The 14,298-nt window shown below is 34.6% G+C and overlaps 1 protein-coding gene across 1 annotated transcript in view; it reads left to right on the plus strand.

The window, feature by feature from the left end:
- The first annotated feature begins 9,378 nt into the window (after nt 1–9,378).
- Nucleotides 9,379–14,298, plus strand: part of LOC139868891 (uncharacterized) — a 31,781-nt gene continuing 26,861 nt past the window's right edge. The window contains exon 1 of the mRNA XM_071857229.1: nt 9,379–9,519. Within this exon, the coding sequence (XP_071713330.1) occupies nt 9,379–9,519 (141 nt within the window). The remainder of the gene's footprint in view (nt 9,520–14,298) is intronic.

The raw sequence follows: 14,298 nt of genomic DNA on the forward strand, positions 1-14,298 counted from the left end.
GATTAAAGATAAAATTGTACCAAACTATGAAATTACAACTTCAAACTAGATGTAGAAGATGAAGATGATGAAGAAACAAGCCCTAAATCTTGAGCTAGTCCCAAATCCTTGATGTAGATGATGAAAATTGATGAAAGTTTAATGAAAACCCTAATTATTGAGTTATAAACTGTAATTAACCTTAGCATCCCACTACTTGTATGAGAAAACCCACATCTCTTTTCTTTTATTCTCCACTTAAAATTCTGCCCAGAAAATCCAGAGGAACGTCGTTCCTGGATATGCAACGTCGTTCCTAGTGCCCGATAAGGAGGACCGCCGTTCTACTTTGTGGAACGCCTTTCTGGTACACTTGAAAGTGGAACTCCATTCCTTAATTAGGAACGTCGTTCCGGACTCGGCCTCTATAAGCTTTGTTTCATTTTTCCTCATTTCTTTTGTATTGGGACATCGTTCTCTATACCTGGAACGTTCTTTTCTGCAGGTGGAACGTCGTTTCTTGATTTGGAACGCCGTTCTAGCAATTGGAACGCCGTTCCCATGGAATGGAACGTCGTTCGTTGTCAGATTTCAGCACTTTGCAGTTTTCTTGATCTTTTGCTCAATGCATTGGTCAATTTTACACCCATTTCACACTTAAGACTACAACCATGCTTAGAATGCGAATTTCTCAATTTCATCACTTTTAAAGCACAATGGACACAAAATTCGAGTAGAACGAGGTAGATATTGCGTAAGAAACGTTGTGTAAATGAGAAATATCAGTTGGCCACGTGCATGTGTGGATAATGTTATTTCATTTTATGACTAGCATTATTGTGTATGGTTAACCATATTTATGTGTTTGTAGTGTAGCATGTTACATTATGATTATATGTGATTGTATTGTTAGCTTGTATATGGATTTGTGTAAGTATGTGCAAGGAAGTAAGTTATATATGTATGCATATAACTATTTCACTCTCTAAGCATGTTGCTTACTCCCTCGTTATTTAACTTTTTATAGGTACCCGATGGATGTGTTGGGGAATCCTAGTAGTTCGACCAGATTGCTAGGAGCTCGCTTGTACTTGGTGGATTAGCTCTTAGATATTTGTCTTCAGTTGGGGATGGATAGTCCCCGGGATCATGCTCGTGATATTGGGTTGGGTTATTGAGTCAAAAACACGAGGTTTTGGTGTAATTGGGTCGGAATTGCTACTTTAATTGTAACGGGTTGTATTGTTACAAATAGTTGGATAGGAGTAATTTGTCATATCAGATTATTGTAAATATATTGTATGTGTGTATGACAAGTTTTAAATATTAAACAATGCGATAATTTGTTTTGGTAAAACTTGTTGTAACATCCCGTTTTTCAGTTACACGTTATTTTGGACGTCATTTGTATTACGTGGCATGTGGTCGTATATTTAGACCCCAAATAAAGTTGGATTTGAGGTCCTAAAACCTTACCATTGGAAAGTATACTTTATTACGTTTTCAACGATAGTTGATTCATCAAAAACGGATATACGGATTGAAAGTTATGACCAAAACAAGTTTCGCAAAATGCTAATTTCGGCTTTTGCACGCCGCGCAAAAATGTGCGCACCGCGCAAAAGGTGCTGGCAGACTAGATTCATGATTTTTAATATTTTAGAGGGGCTTTTGGGTCTTTTCTCTTGTTGGACGGTTTGAGGCCACAAAACCTGCTCCAATCTCATTTGGATCTCATTCTTCACCCACTCAAACACTATCATCCACTTTTAGAGAGAGACCCATTTTACAGAGAGAGAGAGAGAGAGAGAGAGAGAGAGCTCAAATCAAGGAGGAAGAAGCTTGACTCGGGTCAAAGTGCAAGTATTAAAGTTGTTCATCTCGCTCCAAGCTACGTTTTAGTTGTTGTGGTAAGTTCTAACTTCGAGTTTTCATAGTTAGATTATTGTTCATAATTGGGGTTTTGATTTGGGCGATCTTGAGTAAACCCACTAGTTGGTAAATGGGTGATTAAGCTAGTAAATGGTGTTGATAACCATTGTTGGTGGGTTTTGGGTTGGAGGATGAAATTGATTAGTTGATAATCATGTTCGGGTATTAATATCACTAGTTAACTTAGGTTATAAATGATTAATTGTGTAAGCTTGCGAAATGGGTGTTTTGACTTGAGATTAGGTCAAAATGGGTTTTGTGTCAAATGATGCAAGTAATATATTTTGATGATGAAACCTTGAGTAAAATGAGCGTTTGGAACATAATCACTAGTCGATTGTGATTATGGGTGTTTTGGGTGAGTTTTGACTTAGTCAATTGGAAGTAAGTGAAAATGGGTTAATATTGCACTTATTGGTGTTTTGGGTATAAACTAGAGTGTTTAGCTTATTTGTTGTGAATTACTTAGGTGATTTACTTTTGGACGATTAGGAGCTCAAGCTGGATTGGCTCTTCAAGTAACCGAGGAAGTTGGAATACTTATACGTTTATGTATATAATTTGGTTGATTGCGTGTGAAGTGGCAAGTATTATTCGGTAGAATACACTCTCTTGTGGGCCACTTTGGGATTGGGACGCGTGGTGAGTGATATCCGGAAGGATTGACTCTTTGTTGACCACGTTTAACTTGTGTTATGTGGCGAGTGTCATCCGTTAGGATGCACTCCTCATCGGCCACTTATTAGAGAATGGTAAGTATTTACCATCCTCTCGTGATATGGGCTTAAAGTTCGATGTTGACGATACCATATACTTGTTTGTGTTTTTTTGGGATGAGGGCTTAAAGTTCGGTGTTGACGATACCTTATGTATGGATTAAAAGTTCGAAGTTGACGATGCCATACCACTATTGTAGTGATGCGTGATGAGGGTTTAAAGTTCAATGTTGACGATACCTCATGTGACGATCGCTCCAAATCCATATGGACGAATACGTCATTCATCGATTTCATTGCGAGGTATTTGACCTCTATATGATACGTTTTATAAACATTGCATTCTTTTAAAAAGGTATACCATAAATGAATAATTAAATCCAAGGTTTTCGACATCTGATGATTTCTACATATAGACAATCACCGTAAATAATAGTTTACAATAATACTTCGGTTGACAATGCAGTCAAAATAGATACATGATGATGGTTTTGTGAATGCAACGTTTTCTTGAATAAAGCATGTATGACTCCATGCACATAGCTTGTATAAGATATAAGCAAACAGCGAAAGACTTCTAGGAACCTGAGAATAAACATGCTTGAAAGTGTCAACACAGAGGTTGGTGAGTTCATAGTTTTAATGTTTCGCATAATCTGTATATAAAGGTGGATCACAAGATTTCAGTTGTTTCATCCAGAAACGTTTATCAAATTATTCTACAAGATTGAGCACCCTGGTAACTAAACTTTAACATTATAATAAGTACCCATGTTTTAACATACATGCAACCAACATGTACAATACACGCAATCCAACGTGTACTAAACTCAAATAGTATACGTCTGTTTTATAGTTCAGGCTAGGGTTTCTATACCTGGAACTGACGGGGATGTCAAGCCCTATGGATCCATATACAACTATTCGTGCCCACCAGTTCTTATAACTGGCAGTTACTAGTTACCAAAGCTAAGAGATTTTCAGTTCAAACTCGGTGTAGAATTTAGTATGTACTTGTATCCATTGTGTTTAAAATAAAGTGCATGTATTCTCAGCCCAAAAATATAGATTGCAAAAGCAATTAAAAAGGGAGCAAATGAAACTCATGCATATAAATATTGTAAAACAGTTAATAAAGCATTTGCATGTATTCTCAGCCCAAAAATGTAATGAGTAAAAAGGGGAGAAAATGAAACTCACCTTAGCAGCACATAAAGTCGTTCACCGAAATGTGACCGAAACTCGGAATACCAAATAACCGTAGATCTCAACCTAGAGAATATATATTGGTCAATAAATGTCTATCAAGCTAGGTCAGGTCATAGTGTATCACTATCCTAATGCTCGAGATCGACATACAAAAGTTATCAAAAGTCGTTTCAAAAAGTTAATCTGACTCAATACTCTAGTTGAATGATCATGGCAATCGAAACATTTTAACATTTCACATAGTTTCCCAATACTTGTAAAATTAAACTATAGTTTTTATAAGACTTTAAAATATAATAAAACAATCAATTTTGATAATTATTCAACAAAACGAGACGTGCCTTATGTAAGAATTCAATTACTCGATTAGTAATATTTGAAAATCCAATTTATCAATCTTATAAACAAGTTGTTTAAATATCAATTACAGATTCAAAAGAAATTCAATGAAAGTCAATCATAATTCAGTTGACCATATCTTTTAATTCGTTTATCGAAATTACACGATTTCTAAATGAAAAGTTAATGATTTTTCGCCAGCTTTCCAAAAACATGCATATCATATACTTTTTATCAGTAGCATATGTATCAAATTCGTGATTCATCATAAACTATCTAACGACAAGATTTAGCATACAAGCATGCATAAATATATATATATATATATATATATATATATATATATATATATATATATATATATATACTCGAGCACTAGACATGGATACACTAATAATATATAAAAGATAAGATATGAATGCTCACGTATCAATATTGTGATTCAATATCGCAGGAAGTACGTAGACGCAACAGAGATGATAAACACTAGGTTTGACTTGCGAATAATTCCCATGAACATTACCCATAACCTCCATAGCTATAACCCATAGTTTCCTTAGCTCTATCCCGCTCAAAAACCCATTTCGAAAGTGACACGCTCATGACCTCGTCGTAGTATTTTATGTATAATACTACTAATAATAATAAGATTAATAATAATAATATTAATCTTAATAATAATAATAATAATAATAATAATAATAATAATAATAATAATAATAATAATAATAATAATAATAATATAATAATAATAATAATATAATAATAATAATAATAATATAAATAATAATAATAATAATAATATAAATATATTAGAGAGATGGAGAAATTGAAAGAGTGTAAAATATTCGGCAAAAACTGGAGCATTTATAGGACTTTTACTGAAATTGGATCCCATGCGATCGCATGGGCTTCCAGTGCAAATGCCATGTGATCGCATGGCCTGTCTGGACAGCTCACTTTCTTTTGTTTTCTAGTTTGTCGACATATTATTATATAATATATATAATTTATTTAATTTATATATTTATTTATATATTATATTAAATTCTCGTGCATAGTTAACTTGAAATTTTGGTTCTGATGACTCGTACGTTTACGCTCGACTTATGTCCCAGTTCCGGTTTCTTGAACGATACTTTGTAAGTTTAGAAAACTTGTACTCTTCATTTCGTGACTCGTACCTTTGCCAAAAATATAGACTTAAATTATCCATAAACTATACCACTCGAGATATAACTTATACATTTGAGTGTTTTGGTCATTTACTTCTATAAATCATCCTCTCGTTATTTACTACTACAATAGTTTTATCAAAAGTTTTATAACCAAGTTAATGTCTATTCCCAATATTTAAAAACACGTTTTAAATACACGTCGCAAGTTATTCATACAATTAATATTCCAACTTATCATATATATTCAAATAGATATATAAACCAATAAGTTTAATGCACAGTATCATACAATTAAAACCTTGTTACGCTTTCAAGTTATAGTATATATATATATATGTATCTATTTACATATAATGGTTCGCGAATCGTCGAGAACAACCGAAGGGTATTTGAATAGTTCAAAAATTTTGAGATTCGGTTTTACAGACTTTGCTTATCGTATCAGAAACGTTAAAGATTAAGTTTAAATTTGGTCAGAAATTTCCGGGTCATCACACCTCATGTGTGGGTTTAAAGTTCATTGTTGACGATACCACATCATATTTGTATTGGCTAGCGATGAGGGGTTAAAGTTTGATGTGACGATACCTCATATGTGAGTTTAAATTTCGGTGTTGATGATACCACATTAAGCGTGATGAGTGGGTTTTAAGTTTGATGTTGACGATACCACTCATGGAATTGGAATTTGGTACTAATAGATGTTGTGAACATCATGGCTCTTTCAAGGGGGGGTTATTCCCTCGTGATCTTGATTAACGGGTGGTTTGCACGTATTTATATTTAGCATTTATTATTGACGAGATCTATATGCTATTGATGTTGGCTTGTTGTACGCTTGATTTTATGATTATATGAATTGCTAATGACGTGTGTTATTTATGTAGGTGATTGCAAGTAATTGAATTATGTACGTATGCGTATAAGTATTGCATTCACTAAGCATTAGCTTACCCTCTCGTTATTTATGATTTTAGGTTTGAAGGCGAACGTGGCAAGGGTATGCTCGGGATTAGATGATTTCCCCTTTTGATACTTGCTTGGATTACTTTTGATTTCGATTTAGGATTGGGTAGTTTATCCTCAAACATCATGCTCGTAGTTTTATTTGGAAGTTAAACTCATTTGGGTTGAAATTGCCACTTTAATGTATTTAACGGGTCGTTGGAGTCCCGAAGTTCGTATTATACGTTTGTCATTTAAAACCCGGTTAATTAACGTTCTGAATAGTTGGGTTTGGTTTGGGGTTAATGAAACTTGGGTTGGGTGAATTTGGCTTGTCTTGTGTTAAAAACGACTGACCAGGGTTCCCAGTTATAGCGCGCGCCACGTAGGCCTATGCATGCTGCGCAAATGGCCAAATGTTGGTGGTTAGCCCAGCTTTCGAGTTCTGATTTTGAAATACGTTGTAATGCGTACCGCGCATGCATTTGCGCACCGTGCAGGTTGTCAGGCTGAAACTGTTTGTCTTTTTAAAAAAAACAGGGGTCGTGTTTTCTCGTAAAGAGTTTTTGGGTTGTTACAAGTGGTATCAGAGCATGGTCTAAGGGATTTAGGTGACTTGAGATAGGCGCCTAGACTTAGACTCTTTGTGTGTGTTATTATGTGGGACTTGTAGGATTACGAGTCGGTTAGGGTTTAGTTAGTGCCTTAGAGAATAGGTGAACTAGCTATGTATTGATTATGTTGTTACTAATCATGTTGTTTTGTGTTCAACATCTAGCGAGATGGTTGTTGTATTCATGAGCTCAGTATGGCGTGTGAGCGTAATAATAATTCGCGACCATTATTACGGTTGCAAGCCAAGTCAAGCAAGTGATGTACAACAAGTATTGGACTAGATGGGATGTACGAACGGTGGCATATTTATATGATTGTGAATATTGATCGTGGCGATGTATGTAATTTATTCGTGTTGCGTTCCTAACCGAGTTCATTTCTTAGAATGAAGACGAGGAACGGACATGATATTGAAGATCAAAGCGATGACTTCGAGTTCACGACCAAGTGAAGATTAACGAGGAAGTAGTCGATGTTCCTAGTTTCTATTAATGAGGAAGTAGTCGATCTAGTCAAGGAACAAGTGAAGATTGTTCTTCACGAAAATAATATGGGAAGGCGAGATTTCTACTACAAAAATTTCAAGGATGCTCAACCTCCCACATTTGATGGTAAACGGGACCTGCTAAAGAGCAATCGTTGGATCTCCGATATGGAGGGGGCCTTTCGTACTAGTGAGTGCCCTCTCGATAAGAAGACGAGGTATGGTAGTAGTATGTTAAGGGGTAACGCCAAGTTGTGGTGGGATGCGAAAATCCAACTCTATGGTGAGGAACAATGTATAGAGTTCACATGGGACGAGTTTAAGGCGAAATTTTTCAAGGAGTATTGAACTTCGGCCGATCTTTCTAGGCTCAAGGATGAGTTTCGTGCTTTGAGGCAAGGGTCAATGGATTTGAACACTCTCAAATCCGTTTTCTTATCGAAGACCCAATTTTGCCCGGAGTATGTCAGAAAAGATCACATGTTGAAGGAAGACTTTTACCGAACTTTAAATGATAACTACCAAGAGAAGATTAGTAGGAACTCGGTGAAAACTTTTGACGAGTTGTTTGACATGGCGAAGGGTTTTGAGAAGCTTGTCCCGAAGGCAAGTGGTTCCGATGTTAGTAAGCGAAAGTTCGAGACTACGATGCATTCGAACAAAAAGAGTAAGAGTATTTCCGAGGGTGTCGAAGCATGAAGAAGAGTGGTACCGGTGGTTTTATACCCACGTGTTATAATTACGGACAACGGGGTCATTTGTCGCGCAAATGTACGAATACGAAGTCTAACAAGGTTACGTGTTTTAATTGCCGGAAGGAGGGACACCGAAATTCGGCGTGTCCGGAATTAGTTGGTGATGAATGAGAACCTGACGACGATGTTCAGGTACTTTTCGATTATCTTATTGAAACGTACTCATGATTTTGTTTGATGTATTTTGTGTTAGTGCGTAGAGTGATGAGGGGTAGCGTTCCTTATGGAATTACCCTATGATGATGGTCGGGTTGACGAGTAAAGGGCGTAAGACTTGGTGCTTCCAAGCATTCCTTAGCTTTGGGCGAAAGATTTTACCAAGCCATGAGAATGGGCTTTGGTGTTGTTTTGGTAGCGGTAATCGCTTTTGTGTCGTAATTGATGAAATATAAGTTTCGTCTGGTACAGATGACTTAAGGTCACTTTATTATTGTGAAGGGTTACATCGGATGAATGGAACCCACGAAGTCGAGTCTTTCGGTCTCGATGAATGTTGATAGTGGAGTCTATGCGACGCGTGGTCAGGTGCCTCTTTCATACCTGCAAGCGTAATGTTCAACTCCAACGATGTTGTGGTTACATTGTACTTAGGGTACCGGAGAGAAACCCTTAGGTACATGAGTGACTAGGTGGAACTTTAACAAGCTATGGCAATCGGAGGATTGCAAGAATAACGTTTATGTAATTTGTAATGAACTTTTTGTTCGAAGTGATTAAGGATAGGTTAAGACCCTTTGTATGCTCAAGGTTGTAGCAAGATGTGGTGATGGGTCGTGTGAACCCAATGGTTAGAAAAGTCTACCTTTTTGTAGCATTGTACGGTTGTATAAGGTGCGTGTTGCGTTGGATTTTTGTCGTTGTTTAAATGATGCCAACGGGTGACGGTGAACACCAATTTCTAGTGTGCGAAATGAATTCTTGAGAATTCGGGTACTACGATTGAGGGATAGATTGGTCACGTATTTTGGAAAGTGGTAACAATCACGGGATGATGTTACCATGGCGATGTGGTTATGGAACGTAGTTCCAAGTGGGGGAGTTACACTCCCACACGAGGATATTTTAGTGTAAAACTTCGGATGATGCTCATGGTAGATTCGGAGTTAGTGTCGGGACCTAGATTGGTCAATTTGTGGTAGAGTACAATTTTGGTTAAATTGTATTTATTGGTTTGGATGTGAATTACTACTCGAGGTAGTAATGTGGTTAAGCTCATTAAGAGATAAATGGGCGGGCTCATTGAGCAAGGTAAGGTCCCGGAGTTGAGGGATGGTGTGCCAAATTCTCTTTTAGAGAATTGTATTCTTGAACCTATGCGTGATATAGGTTATGTCTTGCGCGATCGTGATATCGATGTTTGTGCATACGTATGATTTCGTGTGCGGGAGATTTCAAGTTGAGTGGAATGATTCTAAGTATGCGTATATACTTAGCTTGTTTTGTGTATTGTGGCAAGTTCGTTGGCCACGGTTGAGGTGTGATAAGTAGTAAGTGTTATCCGTTAGGATTCACTTTTCGTCGGCTACTTATTGTTGCGTGGAATGCGTTTTCCGTTAGGAATCGCTTTTGTTTGGCCATGTGTGAGGAGAGGTAAGTGTGATCCGTAAGGATGCCCTTTTTGTCTGTAGTGACCCGAACTTTTCCATGATTATATATTATATGAGATTAATATTTACATGAATAAATGTTTCAACATGTTAAGCAATCAAACTTGTTAAGACTTGATTAATTGAAATGGATTTTGTGTTAACATTTGACCACCCAGTTTGTCCAATGATTCACGAACGTTATAACTTGTATATAACATGATATTATATATATATATATATATATATATATATATATATATATATATATATATATATATATATATATATATATATATATATATATATATATATATATATATATATATATATATATATGTTTAACATGATGAAATGAAAAGTAAGTATCTTATTATGTATATTAACAATGAACCTTATACATAAAACAAGACTACTAACCTAAGAAATTCAAAACGATATCTATACGTAACGATTATCATTGTAATAACGTCTTAATATTTATATATCATATTAAGATATATTACTACATCATGTTATCATAATAATGTAATAATTTAACATCTCATTAGATATAATAACAATGGGATTAATTACATTTAACGAAATCGTTAACTTAAAGGTTCCGAAACAACATGTACATGTAACGACTAACGATGACTTAACGACTCAGTTAAAATGCATATACATATAGTGTATCAATATGTATTAGTACACTTTTGAAAGACTTCATGTCACATATCAAAACACTCATACTTAACAAAAATGGTTACAATTACATTTCCATTCATTTTCATCAATAATTCTACTCGTACTCGATCCGTATTCGTACTCATACAATACCCAGCTACTAGATGTACATACTATTGATATATCCACCTCAATGATCATCTCTTAGCAGCCCTTAATGAGTCATAAAACATGTGGGAACCATCATTTGGCAACTAGCATGAAATATCTCACAAAATTACAAAAAATATTATAATTTATTCATGAATTATTTACAAGAAAACAAACTTACACATCTTTTATATCTAATCCATGATTCAAGACCAAAAACACATACAAACACTTTCATTCTTCAATTTTCTTCATCTAATTGATCTCTCTCAAGTTCTATGTTCAAGTTCTAAGTGTTCTTCATAAATTCTATAAGTTTTAGTTTCATAAAATCAAGAATACTTTCAAGTTTACTAGTTTACTTCCAAGCTTTCTAATCCATTCCAAATAATCATCCAAGATCAAGAAACCTTTGTTATTTATTGTAGGTTATCTCTCTAATTCAAGGTAATACTCATATTCAAACTTTGATTCGGTTTCTATAACTATAATTATCTTAATTCAAGTAGTAATCTTACTTGAACTTGTTTTCGTGTTATGATTCTACTTCAAGAACTTCCAAGCTATCAAAGATCCATTGAAGCTCAAGTTATTTCTTCATCATTTCCCGTAGGTTTACCTACTAAAAAAGAGGTAGTAATGATGTTCATAACATCATTCGATTCATATATATATAACTATCTTATTCGAAGATTATAACTTGTAATCACTAGAACATAGTTTAGTTGATTCTAAACTTGTTCGCAAACAAAGTTAATCCTTATAACTTAACTCTTAAAATCAACTAAACACATGATTTATATCTATATGATATGCTAACTTAATGATCTAAAACCTGGAAACACGAAGAACACCGTAAAATCGGACATACGCCGTTGTAGTAAAACCGGGGGCTGTTTTGGGTTGGATAATTAAAAACTATGATAACCATTGATTTAAAAGTTTTTCTTCTGGGAAAATGATATTTCATATGAACATGAAACTATATCCAAAAATCATGGTTAAACTCAAAGTGAAAGTATGTTTTTCAAAATGGTCATCAAGATGTCGTTCTTTCGACGGAAATGACTACCTCTTACAAAAATGACTTGTAACATGTATTTCCGACTATAAACTTATACTTTTTATGATTAGTTTCATAAATTTCAGTTCATTATAAAACCATAGCAACTTGATTCACTCAAAACGGATTTCAAACGAAAAATTTATGGGTAAAACAAAATTGGATATTTTTGCTTGTTTTAGCTACGTGAAACTTTGTAACAAATCTATACTAACCATAACTTAACTAACTTATATTGTATTATACATGTATTCTAACATATATTATGTAATCTTGATAGACCATAGACACGTATACAATGTTTTGACATATCATATCGACGTCATCTATATATATTATTTGGGACAACCATAGACACTCTATATGCGGTAATGATCGAGTTAGCTATACAGGGTTGAGGTTGATTCCAAAATAATATATATAATTTGAGTTGTGATCGAGTCTGAGACTTGTATACACTGGGTCGTGGATTGATTCGAGATATTATATATTAATTTATTTCTGTACTACTAACTGTGGACAATTAATTGTGGACTACTAACGTTAGACAATCAACTTAACAAACTTAAATCGTTAAAACGTAATAATATATGGTATGAATATATTTCGATCGTACTTTGATATATATATGCATTTATTTGCTATAGGTTCGTGAATCGACCAGTGGCCAAGTCTTATTTTTCCGACGAAGTTATAATATGTGAAAGTGAGTTATAGTCCCACTTTTAAAATCTAATATTTTTGGGATGAGAATACATGCTGGTTTTATAAATGTTTTACAAAATAGACACAAGTACGTGAAACTACATTCTATGGTTGAATTATTAAACCGAATATGCCCCTTTTAGTCTGGTAATCTAAGAATTAGGGAACAGACACCCTAATTGACGCGAATCCTAAAGATAGATCTATCGGGCCCAACAAGCCCCATCCAAAGTACCGGATGCTTTAGTACTTTGAATTTATCATGTCCGAAGGTTGTCCCAGAATGATGGGGATATTTTATATGCATCTTATTAAGGTCGATTACCAGGTGTTCACCATATGAATGATTTTTATGCAGAATGCTATATGCATGCATGTTGTTTATGAGAAATGGAAATATGAAATCTTGTGGTCTATTATTACAATTTGATAAATATATAGGTTAAACCTATAACTCACCAACATTTTTGTTAACATTTAAAGAATGTTTATTCTCATGTGATTATTAAGAGTTTCCGCTGTTGCATGCTAAATAAAGACAGAATTGGAGTCTGCATGCTTGTATAATATTGTTTAAAAACTGAATTTGAAGACTTAAGTTGATATGTAATATTATTGTAAACCATTATTTAATGATCGTGTGAAAACGCTATATTTTAGATTATCATTATTTGATAATCTTTGGAAATGTTTTTTTAAACCTTTATCGATAAAATAAAGGTTATGGTTTGTTTTAAAAATCGAATGCAGTCTTTGAAAAACGTCTCATATAGAGGTCAAAACCTCGCTACAAAATCAATTAATATGAAACGTTTATAATCGATATGTACGGGACATTTCAGTTGGTATCAGAGCGTTGGTCTTAGAGAACCAGAAATTTGCATTAGTGTGTCTAACCAAGTTTGTTAGGATGCATTAGTGAGTCTGGACTTCGACCGTGTTTACTTTAAAAACGATTGCTTAACACTTTTGTTGGAAACTATATATTTTTACATGTAAATATTATGTGATATATTAATCTCTTAACGTGTTTGATATTGTGTGATAGACGTATACCTCTAGTACAAATCTCATTGACTCACCTAATAATAATGAAGAGTCGAATATATTTTTGGAAGATTCACAAATTTCCGAAGAGGAACCGGAAGAAGAGGAACCGGAAGAAGAGGTTCCGGAGGAGGAAATATTAGGAACCACAGAAAAACAGATAAATAAAAGAAATTCTCAACCAATGGACCAAAGTTAAAATGGTCAATGTTGTTTTCGCCGAGGAAGCAAAATATTGGGAAAATTACCAATTTTCTAATGAATCGGATCCCGATGAGGATTCCGAGGATGTTATAGAAATTACCCCGACCCAATTTGAAAAAACAAAAGAAAACAATAAGGGAAAAGGCATCAAAATAGAGAAACCTAATTCCAACCCCGATGAACTTTATGTTAACATGAAATATCCCGATGGGAAATACCGTCAACACCCGTATTTCTTAAGTTTTAACTATAATCCGGGGACATCTAAGCCACCAGGTTTTTCTAAACCATTTGTGAAAACGACGGCTCGTATTAGAGGGGCACCATATATCCCTAGGAAATTAGCAAAACGAAACGAGTCCGAAGAGGAAGAAACAAGTGAGTCGGAATAAAGAGTTGTAATCATGTTGTGTAATATATGTATTGTAGTGTGATCGTACTTTTATTATATATGTAATAATTGCTTGTATTGTTTGTTAATTATCTTTTACAAATCTAACCCTCGTCTATTTTACAGTATAAAACACAAAATGGATGTTAAGGATAGACAACCGAGTATTTTAGAAGACCTACCAAGGGATATGATTGATGAAATCTTGTCCAGAGTCAATCAAAATTCATCGGCACAATTATTTATGGCGAAATTAGTGTGTCGAACATTTGAAAAACGTTCCAGGCATGCCTTAGTTTATAAAAGGTTTTCCTTTGAAAGATGGGGTATA

This window comes from Rutidosis leptorrhynchoides, chromosome 9 (assembly GCF_046630445.1).
Source record: "Rutidosis leptorrhynchoides isolate AG116_Rl617_1_P2 chromosome 9, CSIRO_AGI_Rlap_v1, whole genome shotgun sequence".
Lineage (NCBI taxonomy): Eukaryota > Viridiplantae > Streptophyta > Magnoliopsida > Asterales > Asteraceae > Rutidosis > Rutidosis leptorrhynchoides.